The sequence below is a fragment of the Lethenteron reissneri genome, chromosome 29 (assembly GCF_015708825.2).
Source record: "Lethenteron reissneri isolate LAM-NWPU_2019-01 chromosome 29, ASM1570882v1, whole genome shotgun sequence".
Taxonomy (NCBI): domain Eukaryota; kingdom Metazoa; phylum Chordata; class Hyperoartia; order Petromyzontiformes; family Petromyzontidae; genus Lethenteron; species Lethenteron reissneri.
In genome coordinates, this window is record NC_083807.1 from 14,780,050 (window position 1) to 14,793,157 (window position 13,108).

Below are 13,108 nucleotides of genomic sequence, written 5' to 3' on the forward strand. Positions count from 1 at the left end.
TGGAGGTGCGGTGATTGCGAGCACACACGTGCGTGCCGTTATTCTTTACCCGTTTCCAACACGCATGCATTTCCCCCGCTTTTGATGAGTTTTCCCCGTCGTTTGCAAGGAGCGTCGGATGGATTCATCGCCATGGGGGGGGGGGGGTGGTGGCCCTTACGTCCAGGCCTTGCAGGAGGGCCTCCACGCGGTTCTGGCCGGCGGAGGAGTCGCTGCCGTACTTGCGGGTGAGCGTCTCGTCGGTGGACTGCAGGGCCTGCTCGATCTCCCTTGCCTCCCGCACGAACTGCACGTCGCGGCCGACAACGCGGACGCAGGCGGCTCGGCGTTAGCGGACGATCGATGGGCTTCGCCGAACCCGCCACCGCTTGCCGCCCGCCCACGACAACGCGATGGTGATCGCGCGGGGAAGGTGTTTCGCGAATCGCAGTGAATGCGTTTCAAATCGACACCGTCGACAGATGCCTCCCGTGCGTTGGTGGGGAGGTCCTCACCTCGTCGCCCTTGCTCCTCTTCTGAGAGTCGGTGAGGAGCCGCAGAAGCTGGTTCCCGGTGGCGGTCAGGGCGTTGTATCGTGACCGCAGGTCCATGTACTGCAGACAGCATTGAAACATCGCCGGTGTGTTCTTACGGACAGAAAGGAGTGCTGCAGACCTGCGGTACGTTTTGACGCGATACGGACAGGCCGTCGACTGACCATAGCAGTGAGGTTATGCGAATATGTATACATTTCTTAGTAAACAGACGTTTCTTACAAGTCAACAATCTTAACGAGCATATTTGCGAAGAGATGTATGGAATGCATGTGAAAAGTTGGTATTTTGATATACATGGTGAAACGTAATGGGCAATTTCCAATATCACTTTAGAAGAAAAGTACAACACATGTAAACCATTCATAAATCGTAAACCACTCATAAATTATTTATAAGATTAAAAAAAATGTGATGCTGCATTTCCAGTGATGAAATAACACAAATAGCACATTCAAATGTTCGCCAATAACACTACCCGACAAGGAAAACACATTATTCCCAACATTTTGGAGCAACGGCTCTTCTTCATAAGCAATAAAGAACTCCTTTCACCTCTCAGAATATCTCTCTTATAAAGAAGGGCCATTGCCTAAACGTATATTTTCCTTTTGGGAATCTTGTTGTTACTTTTATTTTAAATTCACGTGTAGTGAAACTTGGCACCATGCCCCTTCAAGATACGCCACTGCCAGGAGATGAGGGAGGATGCTCCAAGTCGCTGTTCGTGCCCGTGTAAAGATTCAACGCTTGAACGACCGTGGAGACGTACCTCCTGCAAGATGGCATCGGACTTCTGGGCACTGTGAGGTGGCGCCTTCTTCATCCCAGCTGGGTGATGTTGCCCAACCAAGGCTTTGTAGGTCTTCAGTGCAACCTCAAAATCCTGTAGTTACAGCGGACATTTGCAGGTTATTCATCTCTCTCCGATGCGACTGCAGGGTCGGTACCGCGTGCCGTTCGGCAAGGTGTCCGACGTTTCGCTCCGCGTGCTGGGAGCTTCTTCTTAGCAATGAATCGACATTCCAGAGGTTAGTTCATTGTGCCGAACAACACGCGACACGATCCGAAAGCACATCAGAGAGCTGTAACAGCATGGGCACAAAACAACCAACGCAGCGGAGCTTTCAATGACGACGTAGTCACACGGAGACGGTGGAGACAGGAGCGCAGTCTCACTTTGACCGACGAGCAGCACTGATCGCAGTACTTCTGGCACTCATCCATCGACGCTTGTTTACGCTGAACTTCATTGGCCAGACTCTGCAACCCACACAAATCACATACACACGTCACACGTATATGTCAAAAAGAAATTCACTTAATTTTTGCATCTGTGCACAAGTTATATATTAGCTGTGTTTTACAAGTGATACAGACCTCCGTGCTGGATATAGACGTAAACATAATTTAGTTTTAGTCAATCAGCTTATTGCCATCATATTCTTCTTTTTTTATAAGGCATTTGAAAAAAAGCAACAGGCAAAATGTTATTTTAAAATGTGCGAGACATTCCATGGCATCAGGGGTAGCTGAGTGGATTCCGTGTGTTCTACCGGAATACATTGGATTGTAGTTTTAGATGACCCTGCAGCATTGCTTTAAGCAAGTCTCATCAGCAGTCAAGCTTGCTAAATTGATTGTTTATCAGATGTAATTGGTAAGAGCTCTCTCACTAAATGATGGGGGATGCTGTCACTGGCAAAACAGTATTGTATAAAAACGAATGTATTACATTTGCAGTGTCACACATTTTTACTTTATGAAGCCTCTATAAAACAGTACCAGACTAAACATAAATGCATAACTGTGTAGAGATAGACAAACCGCATCACTCTTAGGTTCATATACAGTATGGTGTACCCCTTACAGGAACACATTTGTTTACAGAACACGTGATGTCTCAGTAGCATTAGACAACAGTGGGTAAAAGAGCAAGGTTAAAATAACTTGGGGAAAAGCGACGATGATGGGAGGACATTTTAAAGTGGAGCAGTGCGAGGAAAGAAGCAGAGACAGAAGCGAGGTGACCTGCAGTGTGGTGGGTGAGTGGGTGAGTAGGTGACTGAGTGTGTGGGTGAGTGAGTGTGTTGGTGACCGAGTGTGTGGGTGATTGGGTGAGTGGGTGTGTTTGGTGACTGAGCAACAGAGTGGGTGATTGCTTGAGTTTTTGTGTTGGTGACTGAGAGTGTGGGTGAGCGACAGAGTGAGTGGGTTGATTGGGTGAGTAGGTGTGTTAGTGAGTGTGTGGGTGAGTGACGGAGTGATTGGGTGATTGGGTGTGTTGGTGACTGAGTGTGTGGGTGATTGGGTGTGTTGGTGAGTGAGTGTGTGGTTGAGTGATGGAGTGAGTGCGTGATTGGGTGAGTGGGTGTGTTGGTGAGTGAGTGTGTGGGTGAGCGACAAAGTGAGTGGGTTGATTGGGTGAGTGTTGGTGTTTTGGTGACTGAGTGTGTGGGTGAGTGACGGAGTGAGTGGGTGTGTTGGTGAGTGAGTGTGTGGGTGAGTGATGGAGTGAGTGCGTGATTGGGTGAGTGAGTGTGTTGGTGAGTGATGGAGTGAGTGCGTGATTGGGTGAGTGGGTGTGTTGGTGACAGTGTGTGGGTGAGTGACAGAGTGAGTGGGTGTGTTGGTGAGTGAGTGTGTGGGTGAGTGATGGAGTGAGTGCGTGATTGGGTGAGTGAGTGAGTGTGTTGGTGACTGAGTGTGTAGGTGAGTGATGGAGTGAGTGGGTGTGTTGGTGAGTGAGTGTGTGGGTGAGTGATGGAGTGAGTGGGTGTGTTGGTGAGTGAGTGTGTGGGTGAGTGATGGAGTGAGTGTGTGATTGGGTGAGTGAGTGTGTTGGTGAGTGATGGAGTGAGTGCGTGATTGGGTGAGTGGGTGTGTTGGTGACTGAGTGTGTGGGTGAGCGACAAAGTGAGTGGGTTGATTGGGTGAGTGTTGGTGTTTTGGTGACTGAGTGTGTGGGTGAGTGATGGAGTGAGTGCGTGATTGGGTGAGTGAGTGTGTTGGTGAGTGATGGAGTGAGTGCGTGATTGGGTGAGTGGGTGTGTTGGTGAGTGAGTGTGTGGGTGAGTGATGGAGTGAGTGCGTGATTGGGTGAGTGAGTGTGTTGGTGAGTGATGGAGTGAGTGCGTGATTGGGTGAGTGGGTGTGTTGGTGACAGTGTGTGGGTGAGTGACGGAGTGAGTGGGTGTGTTGGTGAGTGAGTGTGTGGGTGAGTGATGGAGTGAGTGCGTGATTGGGTGAGTGAGTGTGTTGGTGAGTGATGGAGTGAGTGCGTGATTGGGTGAGTGGGTGTGTTGGTGACAGTGTGTGGGTGAGTGACAGAGTGAGTGGGTGTGTTGGTGAGTGAGTGTGTGGGTGAGTGATGGAGTGAGTGCGTGATTGGGTGAGTGAGTGAGTGTGTTGGTGACTGAGTGTGTAGGTGAGTGATGGAGTGAGTGGGTGTGTTGGTGAGTGAGTGTGTGGGTGAGTGATGGAGTGAGTGGGTGTGTTGGTGAGTGAGTGTGTGGGTGAGTGATGAAGTGAGTGCGTGATTGGGTGAGTGGGTGTGTTGGTGAGTGAGTGTGTGGGTGAGTGACGGAGTGAGTACGTGTGTTGGTGAGTGAGTGTGTGGGTGAGTAACGGACTGAGTGGGTGTGTTGGTGAGTGAGTGTGTGGGTGAGTGATGGAGTGAGTGCGTGATTGGGCGAGTGGGTGTGTTGGTGACTGAGTGTGTGGGTGAGTGATTGGGTGAGTGTTGGTGTGTTAGTGACTGAGTGTGTGGGTGAGTGACGGAGTGAGTGGGTGTGTTGGTGAGTGAGTGTGTGGGTGAGTGACGGAGTGAGTGGGTGTGTTGGTGAGTGAGTGTGTGGGTGAGTGACGGAGTGAGTACGTGTGTTGGTGAGTGAGTGTGTGGGTGAGTGATGGAGTGAGTGCGTGATTGGGTGAGTGGGTGTGTTGGTGAGTGAGTGTGTGGGTGAGTGACGGAGTGAGTGGGTGTGTTGGTGAGTGAGTGTGTGGGTCAGCAACCATGACCCCCTGCCCCCCCCCCACTACAAAAACTTGGTAGCACCCTCCTGAAAAGTAGTAATGGGACTCAGACAGAGATACCCGGGCAAATCAGCAGAATGGTAATAAAAACATGAAAATAATAACGTGCGTCTCTGCTTGGTGCAAGGGGCGCAATTTGGATCAACGGATAAAATGTGCCTTACACAACTACAACGAATGATGAAATTGCCGCTAGGGAGACGGTGGCAAGATGTTACCTGCCTCACCTGGATTTCAGGAAGCAGTGGTTTTGATCCCGACCCTGACGCCTGTATATTTGTAGTTTGCATGTTCTCCCCGTGAGTGCGTGGATTTTTATCCGGGTCTTCACATTTAGAATCAACAAGCGTTCAGAGTATTTGGCTACGATAGAGTTCCACACTATAAGCCACTTTTGTAGAGCTATCACCTGGGGCCTGGTTGCTTCTGCAAAATATCTATATAGCTCAGTGGCCCTTAGCTGGACAAACCAAAATTATTTCTGTTTAAAATATAATTCACAATTACCTTGATTTGGGAGATCTGCTCACTGAGCCCGGCCTCCCCGTCGGGCTGCATGGACTGCACCTTCTCGTGCCGCTGCGTGGCCTCCTCCACCCACGGCTGCAGTGTCCCGTACGACTGCTTGTAGTTCTTCAAGGAGCGGCCCAGGTTCTCCAGCTCCAGCAGCCTGCGCAGCAGCGGCCACCATAAGACACGTATCCGTAAAGAGGTGGGGGGGGAGAAGCTAAACGGCACACAGCCGTGCAGCGATTTCCCACCCACGCACCACCGCCAGTGGGAGGGCCTCCAATTGGGAGGGAGCTCTTTTAGAGACGCCTTCTGAAAAAGGTACTTTGGCCTACTCTTTCACGCTCACCAGACGTGGCGGGCACCCGCACTTTACCCCACCGCCGGTAGCGACCTGCCGGTAGCGACCTACCGGTGGACCAACTGCGGTGCAACCGTCAATACCACTGGCTGGACAGAAGTGGGGCGGGGGTTTGGGGGGGGGTATTTAATAAATCTGCTGATTCTTCTTCTTGGATCTTTCGGTAAAGTCACGTAGAAGGGAAGTAATAAAATAATAAAAAATAATAAAATCAAATAATTCTCACGACGTTTTGGCTACAACGCAAGCAGCCGTCTTCAGGTGAAGAATGAGACACTGCCAAGCTAGGAGCTTATATATAAGCTGAGTTATATATAAGCTCCTAGCTTGGCAGTGTCTCATTCTTCACCTGAAGACGGCTGCTTGCGTTGTAGCCGAAACGTCGTGAGAATTATTTGATTTTATTATGTTTTATTTTTATTATTTTATTATTTCCCTTCTACGTGACTTTACCGAAAGAACCAAGAAGATGAATCCCTGCAGTCACGAAAGCTTTAAATCGAAAAATCTGCTGATTGTTTTAATTGCCGTGCCAGGAGACTGAACCGGCGACCTCTCTGGACCGTGCCAACCGTTACGACACGGCAGCGTCCCTTTTTCTCGTGATGTAAAGCAGCATCATTGTTGATCGAGGTGAGGTGGTAATTGGCGCTGAATAAGAACAACGGTATCGTCATCGGTCCAAGGACACGCAGGCACCTCGATAGCACACGTGTGCGATCCCCACAAGGTCTGCTTACGTCTGTATTAAATCGACCAAAAAAAGAATCGTACTTATCCATGAAAGTGCCTCCTCTCACCAATTAATCGAGCGTCTAGTGCGCCATTAATATCAGCCGAGGGATGTGGCGGTGAGGCGGTGAGTAGGCAAAACGCGAGACGGTGAGGCGGTGAGGCAGCAAGTTGGTGAGATGGTGACAAGGTGAGATGGTGAGGCGGTGAGGCAGTGAAATGGTGAGGCAGTGAGATGGTGAGATGGTGAGGCGGGGCGGCAGCGAGTTGGTGAGGCGGTGAGCCAGCGAGGCGGTCAGGCAGGGAGGCAGAGAGTTGGTGAGTCGGTGAGTCAGTGAGACAGTGAAGCAGTGAGATGGCGAGGCGTCGGCAGCGCTCACCGGTTGTCGATCTGGTTCTGGACGTTGTCCCAGCGCGTGGCCGCATCCTCCACGCGCTCGCGGTAGAGCTCAACGTTGACGTCGCGCTCGCTGTGGCCGCGCTGCAGACGCTCGCTGGCCAGCTTCGCGCGCTGCACCTGTCCCTCAAGCGCCGTCTGCGTGGCCTTCTGCTGGGACATCTCGCTCTGCCATTGCTGTGGGGGGCACAGTAGGAGGGTGGGTGGGTGGTTAGCCACGGCAAGTCACACCGTCACCGATGTTGACATGACATCACAAACTTTGGTTGACGCGTCTTTACAAGTAGAATGCCATTGAAATGTGATGGCTTAAGTCCTCCCCCGCCGAAGGCTCAAGGTGTGTTTACACCACCATGGTTGGCTACGTACGGTGCGAAAGAAGTACAAAATACATACATACGTACGTGTCCCGTATGTTAACTAGAGATTTATTTTTGTACGTGTGTATTTATGTAAGTTGGTAATTCTTTTGCACCGTATGTAGTCAACCGTGCTAATCGGAGGAGTGGGAACGTTACAAAAATATTCCCAACTCAGAAAATATGAAGATCTGCCGTAATATTAGCAGTTGTGTATATTGTTATAACCCACCCCCAGAAGATTATCTGCAACATTATTTTACTTATATTTTCATATAAATATATAAAACAGATGACGTATCGATCTCCTGAGCTGGTTGTTTTTTTTTCTTCTGTATTAAAATAAGATTCACGTCCTGACATGTTTCTTGCATATTTGCCATACATCTCCTCTGGCTGGAACGATCAACAATTCACAGTACCTCAATGAGACGTATCAAAAAAAGTGTGACAAAACGCAAGAGGGCAAAAAACCTCACAGCTGAACGGGTGATTATTTTCTGACGGATACCTTGAGGAGCTTTGTGAAGGACTCCACCTCATCCACGCTGTTGGGGACATTGTCTGCCTCGAGGAGGCGAGTTTCCATAGCCCCCACCATGGTCTCGGCCTTCTTGCAATTCTGCACCACCGGCTGTAGAGCTTTGAGACTGACAAAAACATCACGAGGTAAAGCTTTGAGACTTAATTAAAGGCTCACAGAGTGCTTGCCACAAATGAACCGAAATAACTTTGCTGATCTCATCGAGGAGCACAAACCATCAACGCGCCAACTCTTGTCATTCTCGCGGCGGCGGCTTTTGGCTGGCCATCTGAAATGCTCTTCCCTCCAATAATTAGGAAGCCACTGGAGCTATGCACTTTTAAATCTAGATTGAAAACTAATTTATTTTAGAACTGCATTTGCGTTTAGTTTGTTGTCCTTTTCCTGCACCTCCGATGAGCACGGTTGGCTACATGCGGTGCGAAAGAAGTTCAACATTCTTACAAAATGACAGACTGCAGAGGCAGTAACATTAGAACACGATGGCAAGGTGGCTCAGCGGTCAGAGCACCGAACTGGGTGGGTACGTGATACGTATCTCATCGCTTTTCGCCACTCACTCTTCAAGGCAGGTAGTGGAGAGGTCACCCACAGAGTCCAGCCTCTGCTTGACGTTGGTGAGGGTGGTTCGAAGTTCCGCCTGTTTAGGGCCCAAGTTGGCCTGGTTCAGAATGGGGCCACAGTTTTGGCCAATTCGTTCCACCTCATCCTTCAGGTTCTTGATCTCGAGTTGGATTCTCTGCAGGATGGAACAAAAATCGTAAATTCCCCTTTTCAAACAAAACAAAGGTTCATAACACGATTATAACCAAAAATTGCCTCTACATGTTAAAATAAAGATGTATGCATATATATTTTTTTCACTGTTCACTCAGCCTGCAGCTTAGCTTTAGGGCTTCATGTAAACCCAAAGTGCCCGTAGGCTGACCCCAGCTCAGCCTATGGGCACTTTGGCTTCAGCTTCGATGAAGAGTAAGAACCACCTCGGAGTGGGCCCAGGGTGGTTCAGAGGTCAGAGTGCAGAGCTGGCACAGTTCATCGAACTGGGTTCTTAAGCGTCGTGAGGTGATGGCCTCAGCCCGGTCACCGAGAACCGCACAAAGAAAGTCCATCATGTTGAATTTGGTTTGACATTTAATTTCGTTTGAGCACAGATTTGAGAATTTTAATAAATATATGTTTAACTGTCATGCAATAAATATTCATATTTAAAGGAGGGCAGGTGGAAAAGTGCTTCCTCACTCCTTTGTGGACCAGAGGTCGCTTGAAGCTATGCTAGAAGTAGTTCTTTGATATCTACTTCCATGGGGCAATACTCTGACATGGAGGACTGCATTGCTCTGCGAAATATCTGAATTAATTTTATATCACATGACAGAGATAGCAGAATTGGGTTTAAGTTGGGGGAAAAGACAAAAAAGACAAAGAACCACCCAGCTCAGCAGCTACCAAATTAAATATCCAGGTTGTGAGACACTCCGGAAAGAGGGACGCTCCCTAAACTTATGCCAAATGTCAATAAAGTTATACAAATATGGTCACACACGAACACATAAACACGTAACAATTTATAATACGAAATAATGATTTACAACCCACCACACAAAAAATAAAAGTATATTATACATCCCATCAACCACATGGATTTCGGAAATGCGTATTTTCAGCAACATCGGTTCAACACGAGCAAACTCTGGACCACTCTCAACATTCGCAGTCTCATCAGCAGATTCAGGCTTGCTTGAACCAATGCTGGTGAACTGCCAGATGTTTCGATTATAAAGAGCCACAACCAATTTTTGTTTCTTATTATCCAGAGGATACGGGATTGCTGCACGTGCAAATTCAAGTCAAGGCATTTAACCAAGGCGAGAACTCAGGAAACCAGGATGAGTCTCATTAGCGAGATTAACCTAGCTCACCAAATATTACCAAAAAGCAAGAATACTAATAAAAAGTTACAGCAATGAAGCAAGAAAATGAAAATCAGAGCAAAAAAACCCAACTGCGTGTCATATGAGAAATCACAAAAATATCCCGCAAACACGAATCAACATTCCTGTAACAAATTCCCTGAAGCACAAGTCGGCTGGGGCAAATTATTTTTCGAAACAGAAAGAGGGCGACTCTTGTGCTAATGCGGAAACAGATGCGGATATACGTATATATATACGCTCAAGAGCTTAGTTCGAGGGGGACAGCCGTCACTCTGTGGACACGTCGCCCGTCTTGACGCGCAAACTCCAGCAAATTGCGCAATTCAGTTGGCGGTCGACGTTCAAAGCGGACCGCGACGCACAGAGGGATGGCGCCACCCCCGTGGTCGCCTTCCGTGATCCGTGGATCAAACAAATCGCTCGCTACACCGGTGTACGGCAGCGAGAGCAGTTTACGCGAACACCGTCGCAAGAGGTCACGCCTTCGGCGCGACGGCCCTCCGCCGACCGAGCGCGATGAACAAGTGGTGTAGACACGTCCGGACTGCGACCGCGAGGGAGTCGCCGGCGAAGAATCGACAGCCGGGCGTCACGCTGCGATCGGTGTGGGAGTGCGAGGGGGTGCCCCTCCCCTACCTCCTGGTCTCCGGTGCGCTGGCGGAGGTCTCCCTCTGGGTCGTGACCGAGCGGCGTGCGGACCTTGGGCAGCGTCTGCTCCACGTAATTCTCCAGCAGCTGCAGGATACGCTGCAGGCTGCCCATGTTGCCCTGGCAGGCCGAGTCGTCTTGTTTCCCTTTGGTAGAAAATGAGGTCGGTAGCAGGATTGTTTAACATGCAATAACAAGCATTTCACGACCAGTATTATTCACAGTAAAGGTTTTTCTTTTGTTGGTTTTTTCTTTTATTTTCCATAGCAAGAGTTGTTTTGGGGTTAAATCACGTAAATGTTAATGTGCCGTTAAACCCGCCACCACCTGACACAGCCAGTTAGTAAAGTTGGTCACACCAGTGTGCTGAACTAGTGACGAATTGGCATATTTTGTTGGCATAATTGGCTGTCGGGTGGTTGCGGGTTTCACGACACATTAATATATGTGGGATCTAACCTAAAACACCTCGATAATGTATAAATGTTAATTTTGGAGCTTTCGTGACTGCAGGAATTATTCTTTGGTTCTTTCGGTTAAGTCATGTCTAAAGATAAAATAATAAATTAAATAATAGCATATTGCGACGTTTCGATTGCAACACAAGCAATCATCATCAGGCATAAAAGAAATAGCAACAAAAATCTAACTAGAAAACTATAGACAGACATACAAGCAGACAGACATCACAAGGACACACAGAGAGAGAACACATATCGGCACAAAGAGAGAGGTCGTTTCTGTGACGGGGCCTTTCTGTGACGGGGCACTTCCTCTCTCCGCCCCCGCACCCCTCTCTATATTTAAGGCCCCGTCACAGAAACGACCTCTCTCTTTGTGCCGATATGTGTTCTCTCTCTGTGTGTCCTTGTGATGTCTGTCTGCTTGTATGTCTGTCTATAGTTTTCTAGTTAGATTTTTGTTGCTATTTCTTTTATGCCTGATGATTGCTTGTGTTGCAATCGAAACGTCGTAATATGCTATTATTTAATTTATTATTTTATCTTTAGACGTGACTTAACCGAAAGAACCAAAGAATGTATAAATGTGTCGTTAACCCACGGTCCGCCGACGCAACCAATGAGTAAAGTATTGTCGCGTAAACAGAACGTGCAATCAGTTACTGCTTCAGCATACAATTTGAGTCCGACGTTTTCCCTCATTGTGATGAAGCTGGCCGTTGTAATCACAGGTGAAATGACGTGCTCAAATTGTAAACATTGTGGGTTTACTCTCCAATGCACAACCGGTGTAGGAGAGTAAACCCTCTGCCCGGCTTGCGTTGTTAATGTGTACTGTGCATTGTTGCCTTGCTGTCTTCTAGGACTGTTGTTGCTTTTGTTCTTTTTGCTGCCTTGCCCAAGCTTCCACTTACTGTTTGATTTACCAAATTGGCCGGAATTTATATACTTTTGCAATTTGTACTTATATCCTTTATTTATTTTCTTTGTGTGTAACTTGCTTACCCTTCCTATACTCTGCACTCCTATCGGTCTTTGTATTGTTGCAACTTTCTGACCCGCCCCGACTGGACATCTGTGAAGAAGAGCTTGATAGCTCATCAGATTCTTCCAGTATAAATAAAAGATTCTGAATTATTCTGAAAACAAATGTGGAAGAGTAGGCCAAATACCCTCCATGGAAGGGGCTCTCTAGAGCCTCTCTCCTGTGGAGGTCGTTCCGCCATCAGTGGCATGAGAAAAGCAAGCAATTGCAGGGCTGCACGATTACTCGTAACCTTCCCCACTTTAATCTCCCGACCGGCGATCCGGAGGTTGCCGGTTCAATCTCCCTGCGCAGCAGTTGAAAGTTTCCCAAATTTCCATGCCTCTGTTTAACTTGCAGTGTTAATGGGTACACCTCGGTCAGTCTATGAACTAGTCTATCGACTAACTGTGGAACTGTGTGTTGTCTTACTGTGGTCTAGGACTGTTGTTGTTGTTGTTGTCATTATTGCTGCCTTTCCCAATCTTGCGTTTGAATGTAAAAAAATCGTCAGGAATCGATATATACCCGTACACTTTATTCATTTGCGTCCATTTATTTTATTTTTTGCGTGCGCACACGGAGGGGGAGGAGTGGCACCTTTTTCGATCTGGCCCAGCAGCATCTGGTAGTGCTGCTTGCAGGAGCGCACGTCGCTATCGGCCCTCGAGCGGTCATCGGCTCCCAGCACCTTGGAGCCATGCAGGTGTTTCTGGAAGCCCTCGTGATGCACGTCCAGGTTGCGCATGGTGCCCCGGTGCTCCTCTGGGCCGAGCCGTTCGAACTGGCGGCACGACAGCGGCGCGGCCCGTGAATGCGCGCAAAAAAAAAAGGCAAACGAATTAAGATCTTTCGGGGCGATTGCCATTCGCGTGCACATATGAAGGCCAGCACTTGGGACACGGGGTGGGTGGTGGTGTAGTCAAGCACCACGCCTGGCCGCCTTCATCTCGCCAGTGGTGATGTTTACACATCGTACCCGGTTCTCATTTGAGGCTGAGTCCACCTAGGGAAGGCCCCAGGACCGGTGCAGATATCCTTCACTGGTGTTGGTGGCCGTGAGCAGGAATCGAACTTATGTTTTCGGGTTTGTAGTGAAGCACGCTAACCGCTGCATTATCGCTCCTCACACACATGCATAAATGTTGCAAGTGACATGGCCCAGCAGTAGCGCATTGACTGCAGCTGCCGGCAGTCCAGAAATATACATTGTTGTACTGTACTGCACTCTCAAGTCTAAGTATTTCACCTTAATCAATCGGTGCTGGCAGCTGATTGGTGAATTATGGCGAAATATACTCCATGACTGACAACGCGTTTGAAGGCCCTCCTCCAGCAGAGGATTGACAAAGAGGGCAATACATGTGTAATGCGGGCGTAAACGGCCCTCCAGAGGTGATGTCAGGAGGGGAGGAGTTAGGTCACGTGGGGGGGTGAGGGGTTAGGCTATAGAAGGAGGGGAACCGGAAGAGGACAGGGAGTGACGGGGAACCAGGAACAGAGAGAGGCCACGAAGGGCGAAGCGGAGGGTGGCGAGATCGCCACGAACACGGGGGAGCGAGGATCG

The 13,108-nt window shown here is 48.8% G+C and overlaps 1 protein-coding gene across 1 annotated transcript in view; it reads right to left on the reverse strand.

Annotated features, from left to right (window-relative positions):
* Positions 1-13,108, reverse strand: part of LOC133349075 (plectin-like) — a 95,452-nt gene that overhangs the window by 42,402 nt on the left and 39,942 nt on the right. Inside the window, exons 21-30 of the mRNA XM_061562214.1 lie at positions 12,142-12,325; positions 10,045-10,202; positions 8,032-8,210; positions 7,439-7,577; positions 6,552-6,745; positions 5,076-5,238; positions 1,713-1,796; positions 1,306-1,419; positions 495-593; positions 161-286 (exon numbers count right to left, since the gene is read on the reverse strand). Of these exons, the coding sequence (XP_061418198.1) occupies positions 161-286; positions 495-593; positions 1,306-1,419; positions 1,713-1,796; positions 5,076-5,238; positions 6,552-6,745; positions 7,439-7,577; positions 8,032-8,210; positions 10,045-10,202; positions 12,142-12,325 (1,440 nt within the window). The remainder of the gene's footprint in view (positions 1-160; positions 287-494; positions 594-1,305; positions 1,420-1,712; positions 1,797-5,075; positions 5,239-6,551; positions 6,746-7,438; positions 7,578-8,031; positions 8,211-10,044; positions 10,203-12,141; positions 12,326-13,108) is intronic.